A 12,763-nucleotide genomic window follows, 5' to 3' on the forward strand; every position below is an offset into this window, starting at 1 on the left:
TTTACTGATCATTTTAGGGCTAAATTACAAAATGAGAGGGATATAAATCTCAGGTGGACCACACCATAGGAAAACAATAGTGATTGGATATCCACCATTAAAATCCTCCTAAGGCCCACTGTACTGTTTATTTGACATTTAATCTGTTGATTAAGTCATACAGGCCCAGATGAAGAGAGAAAAAAATAAATCAGCTTGATCCAAAACTTTTATGGCCCCCAAAAGGTTTGTAATGGTCGATGCTCATTCAACACTGTTTCTTGGAACATGGTCCATTCAAGACTGGGATATACCTCATTTTTGGTCTTATACCATAAAATGATCCGGTAAAATAGATAGACAGCATGGATGGAACACATACATCATGGTTGGGCCTACAGAGCACCGACCACCATCCATCGGCCGGTGGCAGGGGCAGTAGCCAATCCGTTCACACCCACCAGCTAGGTTGGTGGTATGGTACACCAGCCAGTCAGCTTTGTACTATAACATGCGCCCTTCCTATTTACATTTTCCAAAAAGGCTCGGAAATAGGACTACCCACAACAACAATAGCAATGGGTTAATGAACCGACATTACTTGTCATCTTCTTTGTTTTTTTACTCTCATTTTGTCTCTCTTTCTACCCTGCGAATTACCACGCCATGACGTCTGGTGTTCATCAGTGGGCCCCACCATGGATGGGCCAAGTGGGAAAAATCCATCAACAACGTCCACAAAACTGTGTTGAAAATGAGGAATACCGTTTCTCACTGTTTTAATCAATGGGCCATGTGGAGCCCTATAAAGTTATCTGATCGCGGCAGCAAGAATATATATCTGATCGTCGTGGTGTCACATGGTCCGTTCATGTTGGACCTACTGGATGAACGGGTTGGATCACGCCTCTTTTTGAAGACTGATCACCTACAACCGATTGACAGATGTACACACGTGGTTCGATTCATAAATGTGCCAATCCACACGCAGGTTTCTCAGCAAGAAGAGCCCTTGGAGGATTGCCAGATCCCTACCATGTGATGATCCTGTCCGTTCATCTAAAAATTCTTGCGGTAGATGATGGTCCATATGGAAACAATCCTCTAGAGCCCTTCCAATCCACACGGTCCATCGGGGGGTGCATGTGTGAGATCTGAGAATTCGATCAGGTGGACACACTGAACATATCTCCTCTCTAAAAAATCCAACCATCTAGATCTGTGGACCACAGCGTACGAAACTAGCAGACGGTTCAGATGAATTTTCACTAAACCATCCCAGTTGAGGACGTACGGTCTGAATTGTTGGCAAACTTTATGGAAAGCTCAGATTTTTTACACGGGTGCCATGTTGGTACGTGTGCTTTGCATACCTCCCTTTCAAACGACCAAATACACGTGATGCCCACCATACTCACGGGAGAGGATTAGGTGCCGCCCCGGCCTCACCCAACACGGTGCAGCCCTGACCGTGGGGCCCACCTTGACGTATTTATTCCATATCCACTCCGTCATTCCGTTTTTAAAGCTCATTTTATTTTAAAAGACCAAAATACAAAGTATATCTAAATCTCAGGTAGACCACAACATAAAAAACAGTGGTGATGGGCCATTAATGGTAGACATTCAATCACCACTGTTTCCTATGGTGCGGTCCACCTTTGATTTGGATCTGTTTTAGTTTTTGGACCCATACCCTAAAATGATCTGGAAAGCAGATGGACGGCGTGATATACAATACATACATCAAGGTGGACCCCACGGTCAGGGCCGCACCTAATCTCCTCCCCTAAATTACCGGCGTAACCATGGCAGCGGGCTTCGGACGAGAATCCAGGGCCTGGAACCTACATGTCCATGGGTAATTTCGTCATTTGGTCTGCAAAGATTAGGTTTCCGATCCTTACCCCTTACATATCTTCTTTCCCCGCGGTCGTTCCCTTTAGTTTACCCAAGGACAAGGATATTTTAGTAACTTCACTCTCTTACAAACCAGGGGCAGTAGGTAGTAGATTTTACCTACCCACCACTTTCAAAACCGAAGCATCTCGAAGATTCGATTTCAAAGAAACCAAGGGCAGTGGTGCATCCGTAGTTTACTGAATCCCCAGCCCCTTTTTCTCAAATTCTTCAACACCACGTCATCCATCACGGGCAGCCATGTCACGAAAACCATATGACCTGTGCCGTTTTAATTGGTGAGGTGGCCCCATGCATGTATGCGGCGCATGCCTAAGCAGCATCAGATCTACCCCCCACCACTTGAGACCCGTCAGGGGTTGTTTAATTTTTGGTAGCATTGTAAATACCCATGAAATTAATAATTATTAATATTTTATTAATTTAAAAATTAGATGAAAATTCTTGTTACAATTTGCCTAGAAACCAATTTAAAAGATTTATTTTATATTTTAAGACTCCAAATTGATGTATATGGTAAATCCATTCCATCGAATCTTTTTAATACAATATTTTAAAATATGAGCTGAAAAATGAGGTAGATACACTCAAATAGCCCATACCAAGAGAAACAATGAGTCAAGAGGTTTTTAATGGTAAATATTTGATTATTTTTTTTAGTGGCGTGGTCCACTTGAGCTTTCAATATACCTTATTTTTTTAGCTTATGCTATAAATTCTTCAGATATAATAGATTAACAATGTAGATAAATGATACGCATCACAGTACCCACAAATATAACATGGCATTTTCAATTGGGAAAATAATTATTACCTATTATCAAGATATTTTCCTGATCTGAAAAATCAAACAAGCCCTCGAGGTACACGCACGAGTAGCATTTAGATCTCAATTGAACAAAAACACGCCGTCCATCCGCCGCGCGTAGAGGTAACATGGATCCCACGACCCTTGTATGCTTTGTCACATCACTGTCATTAAATAATGGTATAACTCGTCAATCCAGGCCGTCGAAATTGAAACCCTAGTTTAGATGAAGGATATCCTTCCGATTGCGTTGAGAAAACGATCCTAATCATTTGTTATCAGCTGATGAAGATAGCTGATAATGTTCTAGAGGTGTTCCATCTGTAGTGGGGCCCACCATTTGGATGAAGTGGACGACAAGTATGCCACGCGTTTGTAAACGAGCCTTTCCAACGGTGGAAAAGTATCATAGCCGTCTTGGTTATTTTGTTCCACATGATGGGGAGAAGATTCGGTGTGGCCAGCCTCACACGACAAGGTGGGACCCTGATCATATCACATTTAGTGATGTATTTATTATACATCCCCGCTGTCCACGTTCATTTTTTCAGTTCATATAAGGTATGGTCCTAAAAAAATTTGAAGTAGATTTAAATCTGTGGTGGACCACACCGTAGGAAACGGCGGTGATTAAATGCCACCATTAAAAACTTCTTAGGCCCACCTTAATACCCACCGTATGGGGACATAGATCTGGATGAAGGGAGCCTATAAAATGTCCTTATCAATCAATCACCACCGTTGCTTGTCATATAATCCACCGAAGGATTGGATCTGCCACATGATCTCATGATCTAAAATGTACCGTAGAAACACGGCAGGTAGCGAGGTGGGCCCATGTTCAGAGCCCGCACCTGATCCGCTCCCCACGTGATGAATAGAAATGCCCTTATTTTGGGAAGGTACTAGGCAGACACAGATAGGCTGATAAGCGGCCTGGATGTTACACACGAGTGTCACGAGTGTACTTGTGGCCGCGAGTAGAAACTATCCTAATAGCGAGTAGCATAACCATATCCCATTCTGGTAGCGCTACGCACGCGTACTGAAAGTCGTACGTGCATACATTTATAACCACCCATTTGGGCCCCATTCGAGATGGGTCATACAAAAAAAAGGGCTGAGTCCGATGGTATAACATCGAAGAGACTATCAAAACAGAAAATAATCTACGGACGAACTTCATTAAAGAAATTTCCATTAATTCCACCTTAAGATAGTTCAAATAGATATTTTATTCTGGTTTAAAACCATCTGATCTTCGACCCACCATTTGGACGGCTTATAGGTATATTCCATCTATACAACTTCCTTGAGCATACGTACCGAGCATCATAATCCGTCAGACTATCAAGACACTCCTTTTCAAAAACCGCTTTCTACCTTCCAAAACCGTTTTGGAAGCAAAACCACCGGTTTTCGTGAAATCCAACCAACGCCTTGGTCACCACGCCTCTTTTCCATCCTTTAAAGTACAAAAAACCCTCTTCATTTCTACTACACTCGCCTCTCTATCTCTCTGCTATTTCCATTTCTGCTCTCAGTCACTTAATCTCTCTGCAAATCATGGGTAAGATCGTCTTTTCTAGTTTTCTCCTTCTTCATCTCCTTAGATCGCGGCAGCTTTCTCCATTTTTGATTTTTTCTTCTAATGGCTGTTTTGTCCTTTTTTTCTTTACAGGTGGAAAGAAGATCAAGATCGGAATCAACGGTAGATCTTCGATCTAGCATTTCTGATCTCAGTTTTGTACTGTCAGATTTCTTTTTGGACTAGAAATGATAACTTTTCTGTTTTTGAAATGAAAAAACAGGATTTGGAAGGATCGGGCGTTTGGTAGCAAGAGTCGCTCTGCAGAGGGATGATGTGGAGCTCGTTGCCGTCAATGATCCCTTCATTTCCACCGATTACATGGTACATGCATGCATACATACATACATACATGCGATTGGCATACATGCGTGTCCTGTTGTTTTCGCGATCTATGGATCTTTTGATCTATCCAATGAATCTATAAGTATTATTTGAGTTTACTCAGATCTGTTCGAATACATGCTATTTTAGCACTGGCAAAGTGACTGATCTGTACATGGATTATATACTGAAGATCGGTGTATATGCTAGCATATAACCCATGGATCTACCTCTCTGATGTCCTGTCAGCCCGGGATGATTGTAAATTGATAGGATGGTCACGATCATTAGTCGTGTTGGATAGGTTGTGGGCTGATCGGTTTTATAAGCTCGGGTTTCCGTTGGGAGTCTGTGTAACTTATGATCACATGACAATGGGTCAGGCCTGTTTGTGATGGGATCTGATCAGGCGGATCATTAATATTATTTTACTAAAAGCATTGAAAATATTTAACTAATTTTTATTAAAACAGAAAAATGTAACAAATCATTGAAAACGTTAATGGATTTTAATGTTGTAGTGAAAAATAACTTGTAGTGTGAGCTACATAGCTATGTAGCATGTAACATATGCAAATTATCATGTAGCGCAAGCTACATGTAACTAACTTTTAAGATATTTTCATGAGCTATGTAACGTTGAGGCTACATGCTACAGGGCGTAGCTATTTAAAACACTGATTGCCACTGATTGGCTGGCCTGGTTGCTCATTATGGGGTACTGAGTTTCTGTGTTGTTTGTATGCTTGATGATTACTCATAAATATATCAACATCTGCCTCATGATCTTTAAATGTTGGTCTCATGTTGTGATGGTATGTGTACCATTTTCTAAAGGAATGCATTGTCTTCTCGTTGACTTTGCTGTCTATGTCTTTAATCATTTAACCTATAGAGTCATGTGTGGGATTAGTGTCTGGGATTTGGCTGTTCATCTCACGGGTACCAAAGTTGGGAGTTTGGGATGAAGTAACCTAAGGGCTGGTTTGGACGCACCTTTGAAAGTGCTTTTGATTCCAAAGCATTGTTTTTTAGCTAAACATGCCCCCCAAAGTTTGTCTTGATGATGACCCATAAATGGATCATCAGAAATAGGAAGTAACACTTCACGGTTTTAAATGCTTCTCCAAGCGTAGCATAGACCGTGCGGAGCTCCTACTCAGTCCAAACTCCAAACACCAAGTGTAATTCTATGCATCAACCCCACTAAGGGTGTAAGAGAGGAGAAGGAATGGAAAAGTGATTCTATTACTGAAGAGTTCCACAGCTTCCAACTTTGTGGTCTTTGATGTTGGTTGCAAATGAGGACACCCCTTATGTAGACATGAACCTTCAAGCTCTTTTACATGGATGACTAAGATGATGCCAACTGGTGATCACACAGCAGCTAAGAATACTCTAGAAACCTTCTAGACTATTCTACCCAACTGTCTTTGCAAATCCCCACTAGAGAACTTCAGATCATTCTAGAAACTACATTGCTCTATACAATTTGTAGTCCTCTCTTCATTTCTCTACCTACTTCAAGCCTATTCCAGAAGTCTCAGCACATTATGCACAAACTCTAGTGTACAAAATGAGCAGAAAATGGTCAAGTCCCTTGAATAGAAACCTTGAAGATGTCCAGCCCACACCAAAAGGCTCACCTTGAAGGGACGGTTCTTCCTTCTGATCTGATTCTGCATTTCTGATCAGCCATCCACTTTTGGCAATGGTGTGTTCGTCTGTTCATTGTGGAACCCACCTGCTACAGATTTCATATGGATAGCTGCCATGTGGCCCAACCGTCTGTTAGTGTCTTACCTGCAAATGGAGGGTGTAAAACAGAAACGAGCAAGGTTCAACTTCAACGGGCAATGTCCTCTGTTCCAGTTGCTGAGACTGTTGACTTCTTTGGCATTGGCCCATCCATGGTGGCACCCACGCGCACCACCTGTGTGATCAGATTCTATTATGTGTTACCACCACATGTGCAGTTACTAATTTAGGGCAGATTGTTGCCTGTCAAAGATGTTGGAGCATTTGCCCACGTTCTAAGTTTTGGTAATCAATGCATGTGTATGTGAAGGTATCGTTTCTTACTATTTGTGGTGCATGCAGACTTACATGTTCAAGTATGATAGTGTCCATGGGCAATGGAAGCATCATGAGCTCAAGGTGAAGGACTCCAAGACCCTTCTCTTTGGTGAGAAACCAGTTACTGTCTTTGGTGTCAGGTAATTGAACTTCACATTTTGTGTATTTCGGAAGCTCTTTTTTAATATTTGAAATGCATATGTGAAAGATGTCCAAGGTTGCTGATATATCTGTTGTTTTACCAATTGTAAGGAACCCCGAAGAGATTCCATGGGGTGAGACTGGTGCTGAATTTGTTGTGGAGTCAACTGGAGTGTTTACTGACAAGGACAAGGCCGCTGCACATTTGAAGGTTTTCTAATTTCCAACTCCTTTTTCCTTCGTTCGATATAAAAGAAAATAGATTTTGTAGTTGATATTGATGCCTTGTACAGGAGTATGTTTGTAGTATTTGATTTGATTGAGATTCATTTGGTGGCCTGATGATAGCTAGAAGTGGTTTATCTTGTTTGAAAACTGTTTCATTCCACATGGGATTCCACAGAATGTAGGACTCTTATTGTTTGGTTGTTTTACTACAATCATCTACTCTTATCTTTGAAAAGAAAATTCATGTGTAGCAATGTAATGACTTGATACTGAGCTATAGTGTATCCCTTACATGTAATTAGATTTCCGGCCTTTAGTGATATAGGACAAATAGATGCATGAATTACTAGTACAACACTAAATTGGGGAAATTTATGACCTTACCTACAGTATGTATCTATTTTCTCAAAGAAGAGAATAGAACTTTGGATCTAGGTCGATGTGTTCAATTGGTTGCCATCAAGGTTCTGAATATTGGTGTTAGTCTGCTGGCCAAAAATTGATATGATGTGGTGTTGTGTGTGGGTATCGGGCCCTTTTCAGTCGACAATCCTTCCATGGGAGTTGTTACATTTTTAAAAATAAACAAACAAATTTGAAAAACTTAGTAAGAAAAAAAATAAAAATCTCTCAAGCTGCTTCAGCTTCATGATCATCGCCCGCCATCCCCACAGACCATCATAATTCTCACATTGAAGCTCTGGCTCATTCATTGGATCGTTACCTGCACAATCTACGGTTGTTTTTCCAACAAGAGGAATGCTGATTTATTATTATTTTATATAAATCGTTGATATATGTCATAAATTGATAGCGAATCTGTTACTGCTACAACCTGAATACCCTAATTAATCATTCTCCTAAAGAAATTAAAAAAGGATTAATTTTTTTTTTTAATGGCCTTAAAATAGAAAAAAATAATTTAAATTTAGATGCCAATGATAGATTTGTGTTCAAAACGGGCATACATTTTCCTAGATTGATCATTGAATTCATTTCCAAAAATTATTTTTGGAAAAAAAAAAGAAAATTAGAAAAAGCCAAAAAATTAACTTGAAAATACAAAAGTGAATTAAAAAAAGTTTTATTTAATCAAATGAATTTATGAGTTTAACTCGAAAATACAAAAGTGAATGAAAAAAAGTTATATTTTATCAATGCATGTATGAAATTTGTAGATCTATAACATTAGAAGGGTGTTATTAATGCATTAAAATACACATTTGATTGAAAACATAAAATAAAATAATTGAGATTTTCAGAAAATTCCAACATAAATATGAAAAAAATCTCCAAATCGAGAAGATCTATAGTATTATAAGGCTATTCATGCATCATTACAGCATTTGATTGAAAAAAGCACAAAACAGAAAAACTGAAAATTTCAGAAAATTCCAGTGCAAATAGGAAAAAATGTCAACAAATTCCAAAATCGAGGAGAAATGAAGCACGATACCGTGGATTATTCCTAAATCATTTTCTGGCACTTCAGTCCTTTGATTCAATTCCAAATACGATGTTTTGATCTTCAAATGCAGACGTACACATCTGGTCGAAATGCGCTTCAAACAAACTTTGAGGTTAAAAAGTGGAAAGGAGTGGCCGGGAAGGCCAAAGGGGGAAAATTGAAAAGGGAGGGCTAGATGTGGGGTTCGTATCAGTTTGACGATTATGGTTCATTGTTCTCAATATTTCGATCGGGGGTGAAGAATTAAGGAAAATATCAGGGAAAAAATAAAATAATAAGATATTCAAGAATCCGTTTTTTTTTTATTTTTTTGTTGTTGTATCAGACCATTCATTGATGAGAATGTCGGTTGTTGGTTTGATTTGTTGAAGGTCAACTAAATGGGATGGGCTCTAATTGAACACAAATCAGGCATGATTTGGTGAATTACCATTACATTGAACTACAATAAAAAGATGAAAATATAAAAAAGAAAGTGAAGGTTTGCCCTTCTTTTTTATTTTTCCCATAATGGTACACTTCGCTTTGATGTGTTGGATCCCATTCAAATCATTTGTTTTGATCCCAAAATAGGCCTAAATCTAGCTTAAAATGAGTTTTTAAGCTTCTTCCATGGTTTAAATCAAAAAAAGGTAGAGATGTGAGTGAAATTTTGAAGGAGAAAAAATAAAATCAAATTTGGGCGTTTATGGATGTATCTGCCGTATTGGCAATATGGGTCTTTTTTTTTTTGGTTTCGGGCCGATGTGACCTTGTATCGCATGTCGTCTCATGTTGACACAGATACAATACGGCTGTATCGGCAGGTACGATACTGATATTCATATCTATGTTATGGGTACATTGTATCGATGCGGGCTGTATTGGCTGATACCGGTTCGATTTTTCATATCGGAGTGATATATACCCCATATTGTGTATCATCTTGTGCCAATACGGATATGATATGCCCACATCGGCTAATACAATATCGATATTTGAATCTATACTTGGGCATTGATACTGGACAAGACTATTTGGGTCTGATCTGGGAAATATATTGGAACTTGTCCCTACTTGGCTGAGTTTTACCGTGATTCATTTCATATCGTATGAGTTGAGAGTTGCACAGGGATCATGTAAAGGAATTGGGTTGACTCTGTTTGAGTAATCCGATGCAATTTGGACTTTGAAAACGAGTAGACAATCTCAAACCATTTTCATTTGGTTAGATTTCCTTGCCATGGAAGAAGCTTCTTATTTTCTTAAAATTTCACTTTTACACCTGGAAACTATTATGCTGGCAACATCTGGGCTAAAATGCTTCCTTGCATATTTATGTTTCATTATTGCTCGGATTGTGAGATACTTGTTCAACTTGTCCAATGTTAAACTTTGTTATTGTGGTTGGACGTTGGAGATGAAAACGGGAATTTTGGTTTTATTTATTTATTTATTTGATAGATAAAATGGTGGTCTATTGTACAATGATAAACTGTTGTTATTGTGGTTGGATGTTGGAGATGAAAACAGGAATTTTGGTTTTATTTATTTATTTATTTGATAGATAAAATAGTGGTCTATTGTCCAATGTTAAACTGTTGTTATTGTGGTTGGACGTTGGAAATGAAAATGGGAGTTTTGGTTTTATTTATTTATTTATTTGATAGATAAAATGGTGGTCTATATGAACAGGGTGGTGCTAAGAAAGTGATCATTTCGGCTCCCAGCAAAGATGCTCCCATGTTCGTTGTGGGTGTTAATGAGCATGAGTATAAATCCAACATTGACATCGTCTCTAATGCTAGCTGCACAACTAACTGCCTTGCTCCTTTGGCTAAGGTCCATCTCTAATTATTCATTTTCTTCTGTAATACAATTTAATTTGTGGAGAAAATATTAATTAGGATTTTCGTTCTTTGTAAATCTCACAGGTGATCAATGATAAATTTGGCATTGTTGAAGGTTTGATGACCACAGTCCACTCCATCACTGGTGGGTACAACTATTTGCTAATCTATAATGCATGTTTTGAGATTCCGTTGACAAGAGTTGGTTTGCCCGCTGGCCTGCTGTTTTGCTTTTCTTTTTTTTCTTTTTTTGCTTTTTTTCTTTTTGTGTGTTTTTCTCATATACCTCTTGTGATTCAGCTACACAGAAAACTGTCGATGGTCCATCTAGCAAGGATTGGAGAGGTGGAAGAGCTGCTGGGTTCAATATCATTCCCAGCAGCACCGGAGCCGCCAAGGTAGCCACAGAAAGAAAGTTCTTTTGATACTTAATCATTAATTACTAGTCATGATATGTATTATTAATTACTATTTGTGATGGGGCAATGGATTATAGAGGTCTGCTAATCTCACTTGCGTGTGTAAGGTAGTCCCCGTGATCGCCTGTTTGGCAACATGGTACACTGGTTTAGTAAAAGAGGCCTGCCACCTAAGGGCAGGCAGAAGTACTTCACCAGTAGGTGGGCTGCCTCCTACGTGTGTAGGATTAGCAAGCCTTTGGAACTGATTTTTTTTCTCCCCCACTAACATTCCCCTTCCGCTTTATTGTCATCTTGAAGGCGGTTGGAAAAGTGCTGCCGGCATTGAATGGAAAACTGACTGGGATGGCTTTCCGTGTTCCCACTGTGGATGTTTCGGTGGTGGATCTAACTGTGAGGCTCGAGAAGGCGGCCTCCTATGAGGAGATCAAAGCTGTGATCAAGTATGGAAAAATGCTTTTTTCATTCATTATTTATTGTTACTAGATTCTGATGTGAATACTTGAGTTCCCATATTCTGTAACTAACAAAAAAACAAAAAAAAAAGAAAAGAAGAAGTTTTACCACCCATGGCTTTGGTTTATAGGTGCCAGCTCAGCCCGCATTAGCTTCTTCAGGGCACCTCTCAGTTTATCTGATTTTCTGTTGTCCTGATTTGGTGGTTGATATTTATTGATTTTTATTCCTTTTTTCTTTGTGATGCAGGGCGGAATCTGAGGGGAAGCTGAAGGGAATCTTGGGTTACACTGAAGAAGATGTGGTTTCCACCGACTTTGTTGGTGACAGCAGGTAATCAAAATTCAAAAGCTAGCCCTTCCCAGGATGTAGACTTGCAAGCTCATTCCAATGATGTTAATGTATATGCTACTTGTTTTTGGCATCTACCGTGCAGGTCAAGCATATTCGATGCAAAGGCTGGAATAGCTCTTAACGAGCACTTTGTTAAGGTTGTGTCTTGGTATGACAACGAGTGGGGCTACAGGTAATTTAATTGATGATTTTGTCCAATTTATTATTTTCTCTTGCTGTCATATGAAAAAAGAAAAAAAAAATGTTGTACTATTCTACTGTGGCAGTAGGTACACTGAGGTGGTGTTCCATCGGGTATTGAATTTTACACCTGGGATTCCTTCACAGCATCGATGGACAGGTGTCCTTGGTGCATATGAACTCATAATGGTGTACCTTGAATGGGACCGGAACATTTTTTGAATATTTGCTATTTTCTCATCATGCCCATATGTTGCACTTGCTGACGCTTGTTTGTGTGCTTGTTGCAGCTCTCGGGTCATTGACTTGATCATTCACATGGCTTCCTGTCAGTAGAGAGATAGGGACGGAGAGAGGGGGAGAGGTTTGTTTTGCATGCATGCCCAATAGGCTTGGGTGTGTTTGTCTCTCTGAGGTAAGGCTTTTTATAGGATTGTCCCAGAATAAAAGAAAAGAATGAACAAACAACGTTGTACTGTGTCCAGTGTTGGTTTCCCCGTCGTCGATGTTATCTGCGGTAGTTTTTTGTCTGGATTTTCCTCTCTCATGTGTGTGTTTTTTTCCATGGAAGCCAGATATATGACTTGAAAAAAAATCTTATTCTAATGAAAGCGGAGGTGTGTTTTATTAGCTAGCAATATTTAGAAAGTTGTTGGGTGATGAGTGTCTGATTATGATTTCATCTGTTATTAGCTTTGAAATGACGATGGTGGGGCTCTGATAAGATCAGCTTCCTCTTCCCCTATGAACTGATGATGCATGTGGAAAGTACATGATATTGTCGAGTCTTTTTATTTTTTCTGAAGAGGCTATAGTCTGATTTGGTTGTTTGTGTATATTAACAAACTCAGAACGTGTGGATCATCGGATGTTGATAGGGTTGTAATGTCTGAGATGCATCGTAAAATTTGTCGAAATCATGGACAAGTGGGGTCTATGGGTCAAATGATCGGACCCCCTTATGGGCTGGGTTCAAGCATGTCAGGCCCTGCC

General features: G+C 39.4%; 1 protein-coding gene across 1 annotated transcript; it reads left to right on the top strand.

The window, feature by feature from the left end:
* Positions 1 to 4,154: 4,154 nt before the first annotated feature.
* On the top strand, positions 4,155 to 12,408 carry LOC131246263 (glyceraldehyde-3-phosphate dehydrogenase, cytosolic). Its single transcript, XM_058246197.1, has 12 exons — positions 4,155 to 4,277; positions 4,389 to 4,418; positions 4,519 to 4,619; positions 6,720 to 6,835; positions 6,948 to 7,047; positions 10,207 to 10,353; positions 10,446 to 10,506; positions 10,662 to 10,759; positions 11,081 to 11,223; positions 11,486 to 11,569; positions 11,673 to 11,762; positions 12,061 to 12,408. The coding sequence occupies exons 1-12, from the start codon at positions 4,274 to 4,276 to the stop codon at positions 12,104 to 12,106; spliced, it is 1,020 nt and encodes a 339-aa protein (XP_058102180.1). The 5' UTR covers positions 4,155 to 4,273; the 3' UTR covers positions 12,107 to 12,408.
* The last annotated feature ends 355 nt before the right edge of the window (positions 12,409 to 12,763 follow it).

The sequence above is a fragment of the Magnolia sinica genome, chromosome 5 (assembly GCF_029962835.1).
Source record: "Magnolia sinica isolate HGM2019 chromosome 5, MsV1, whole genome shotgun sequence".
In the NCBI taxonomy this organism is placed as follows: domain Eukaryota; kingdom Viridiplantae; phylum Streptophyta; class Magnoliopsida; order Magnoliales; family Magnoliaceae; genus Magnolia; species Magnolia sinica.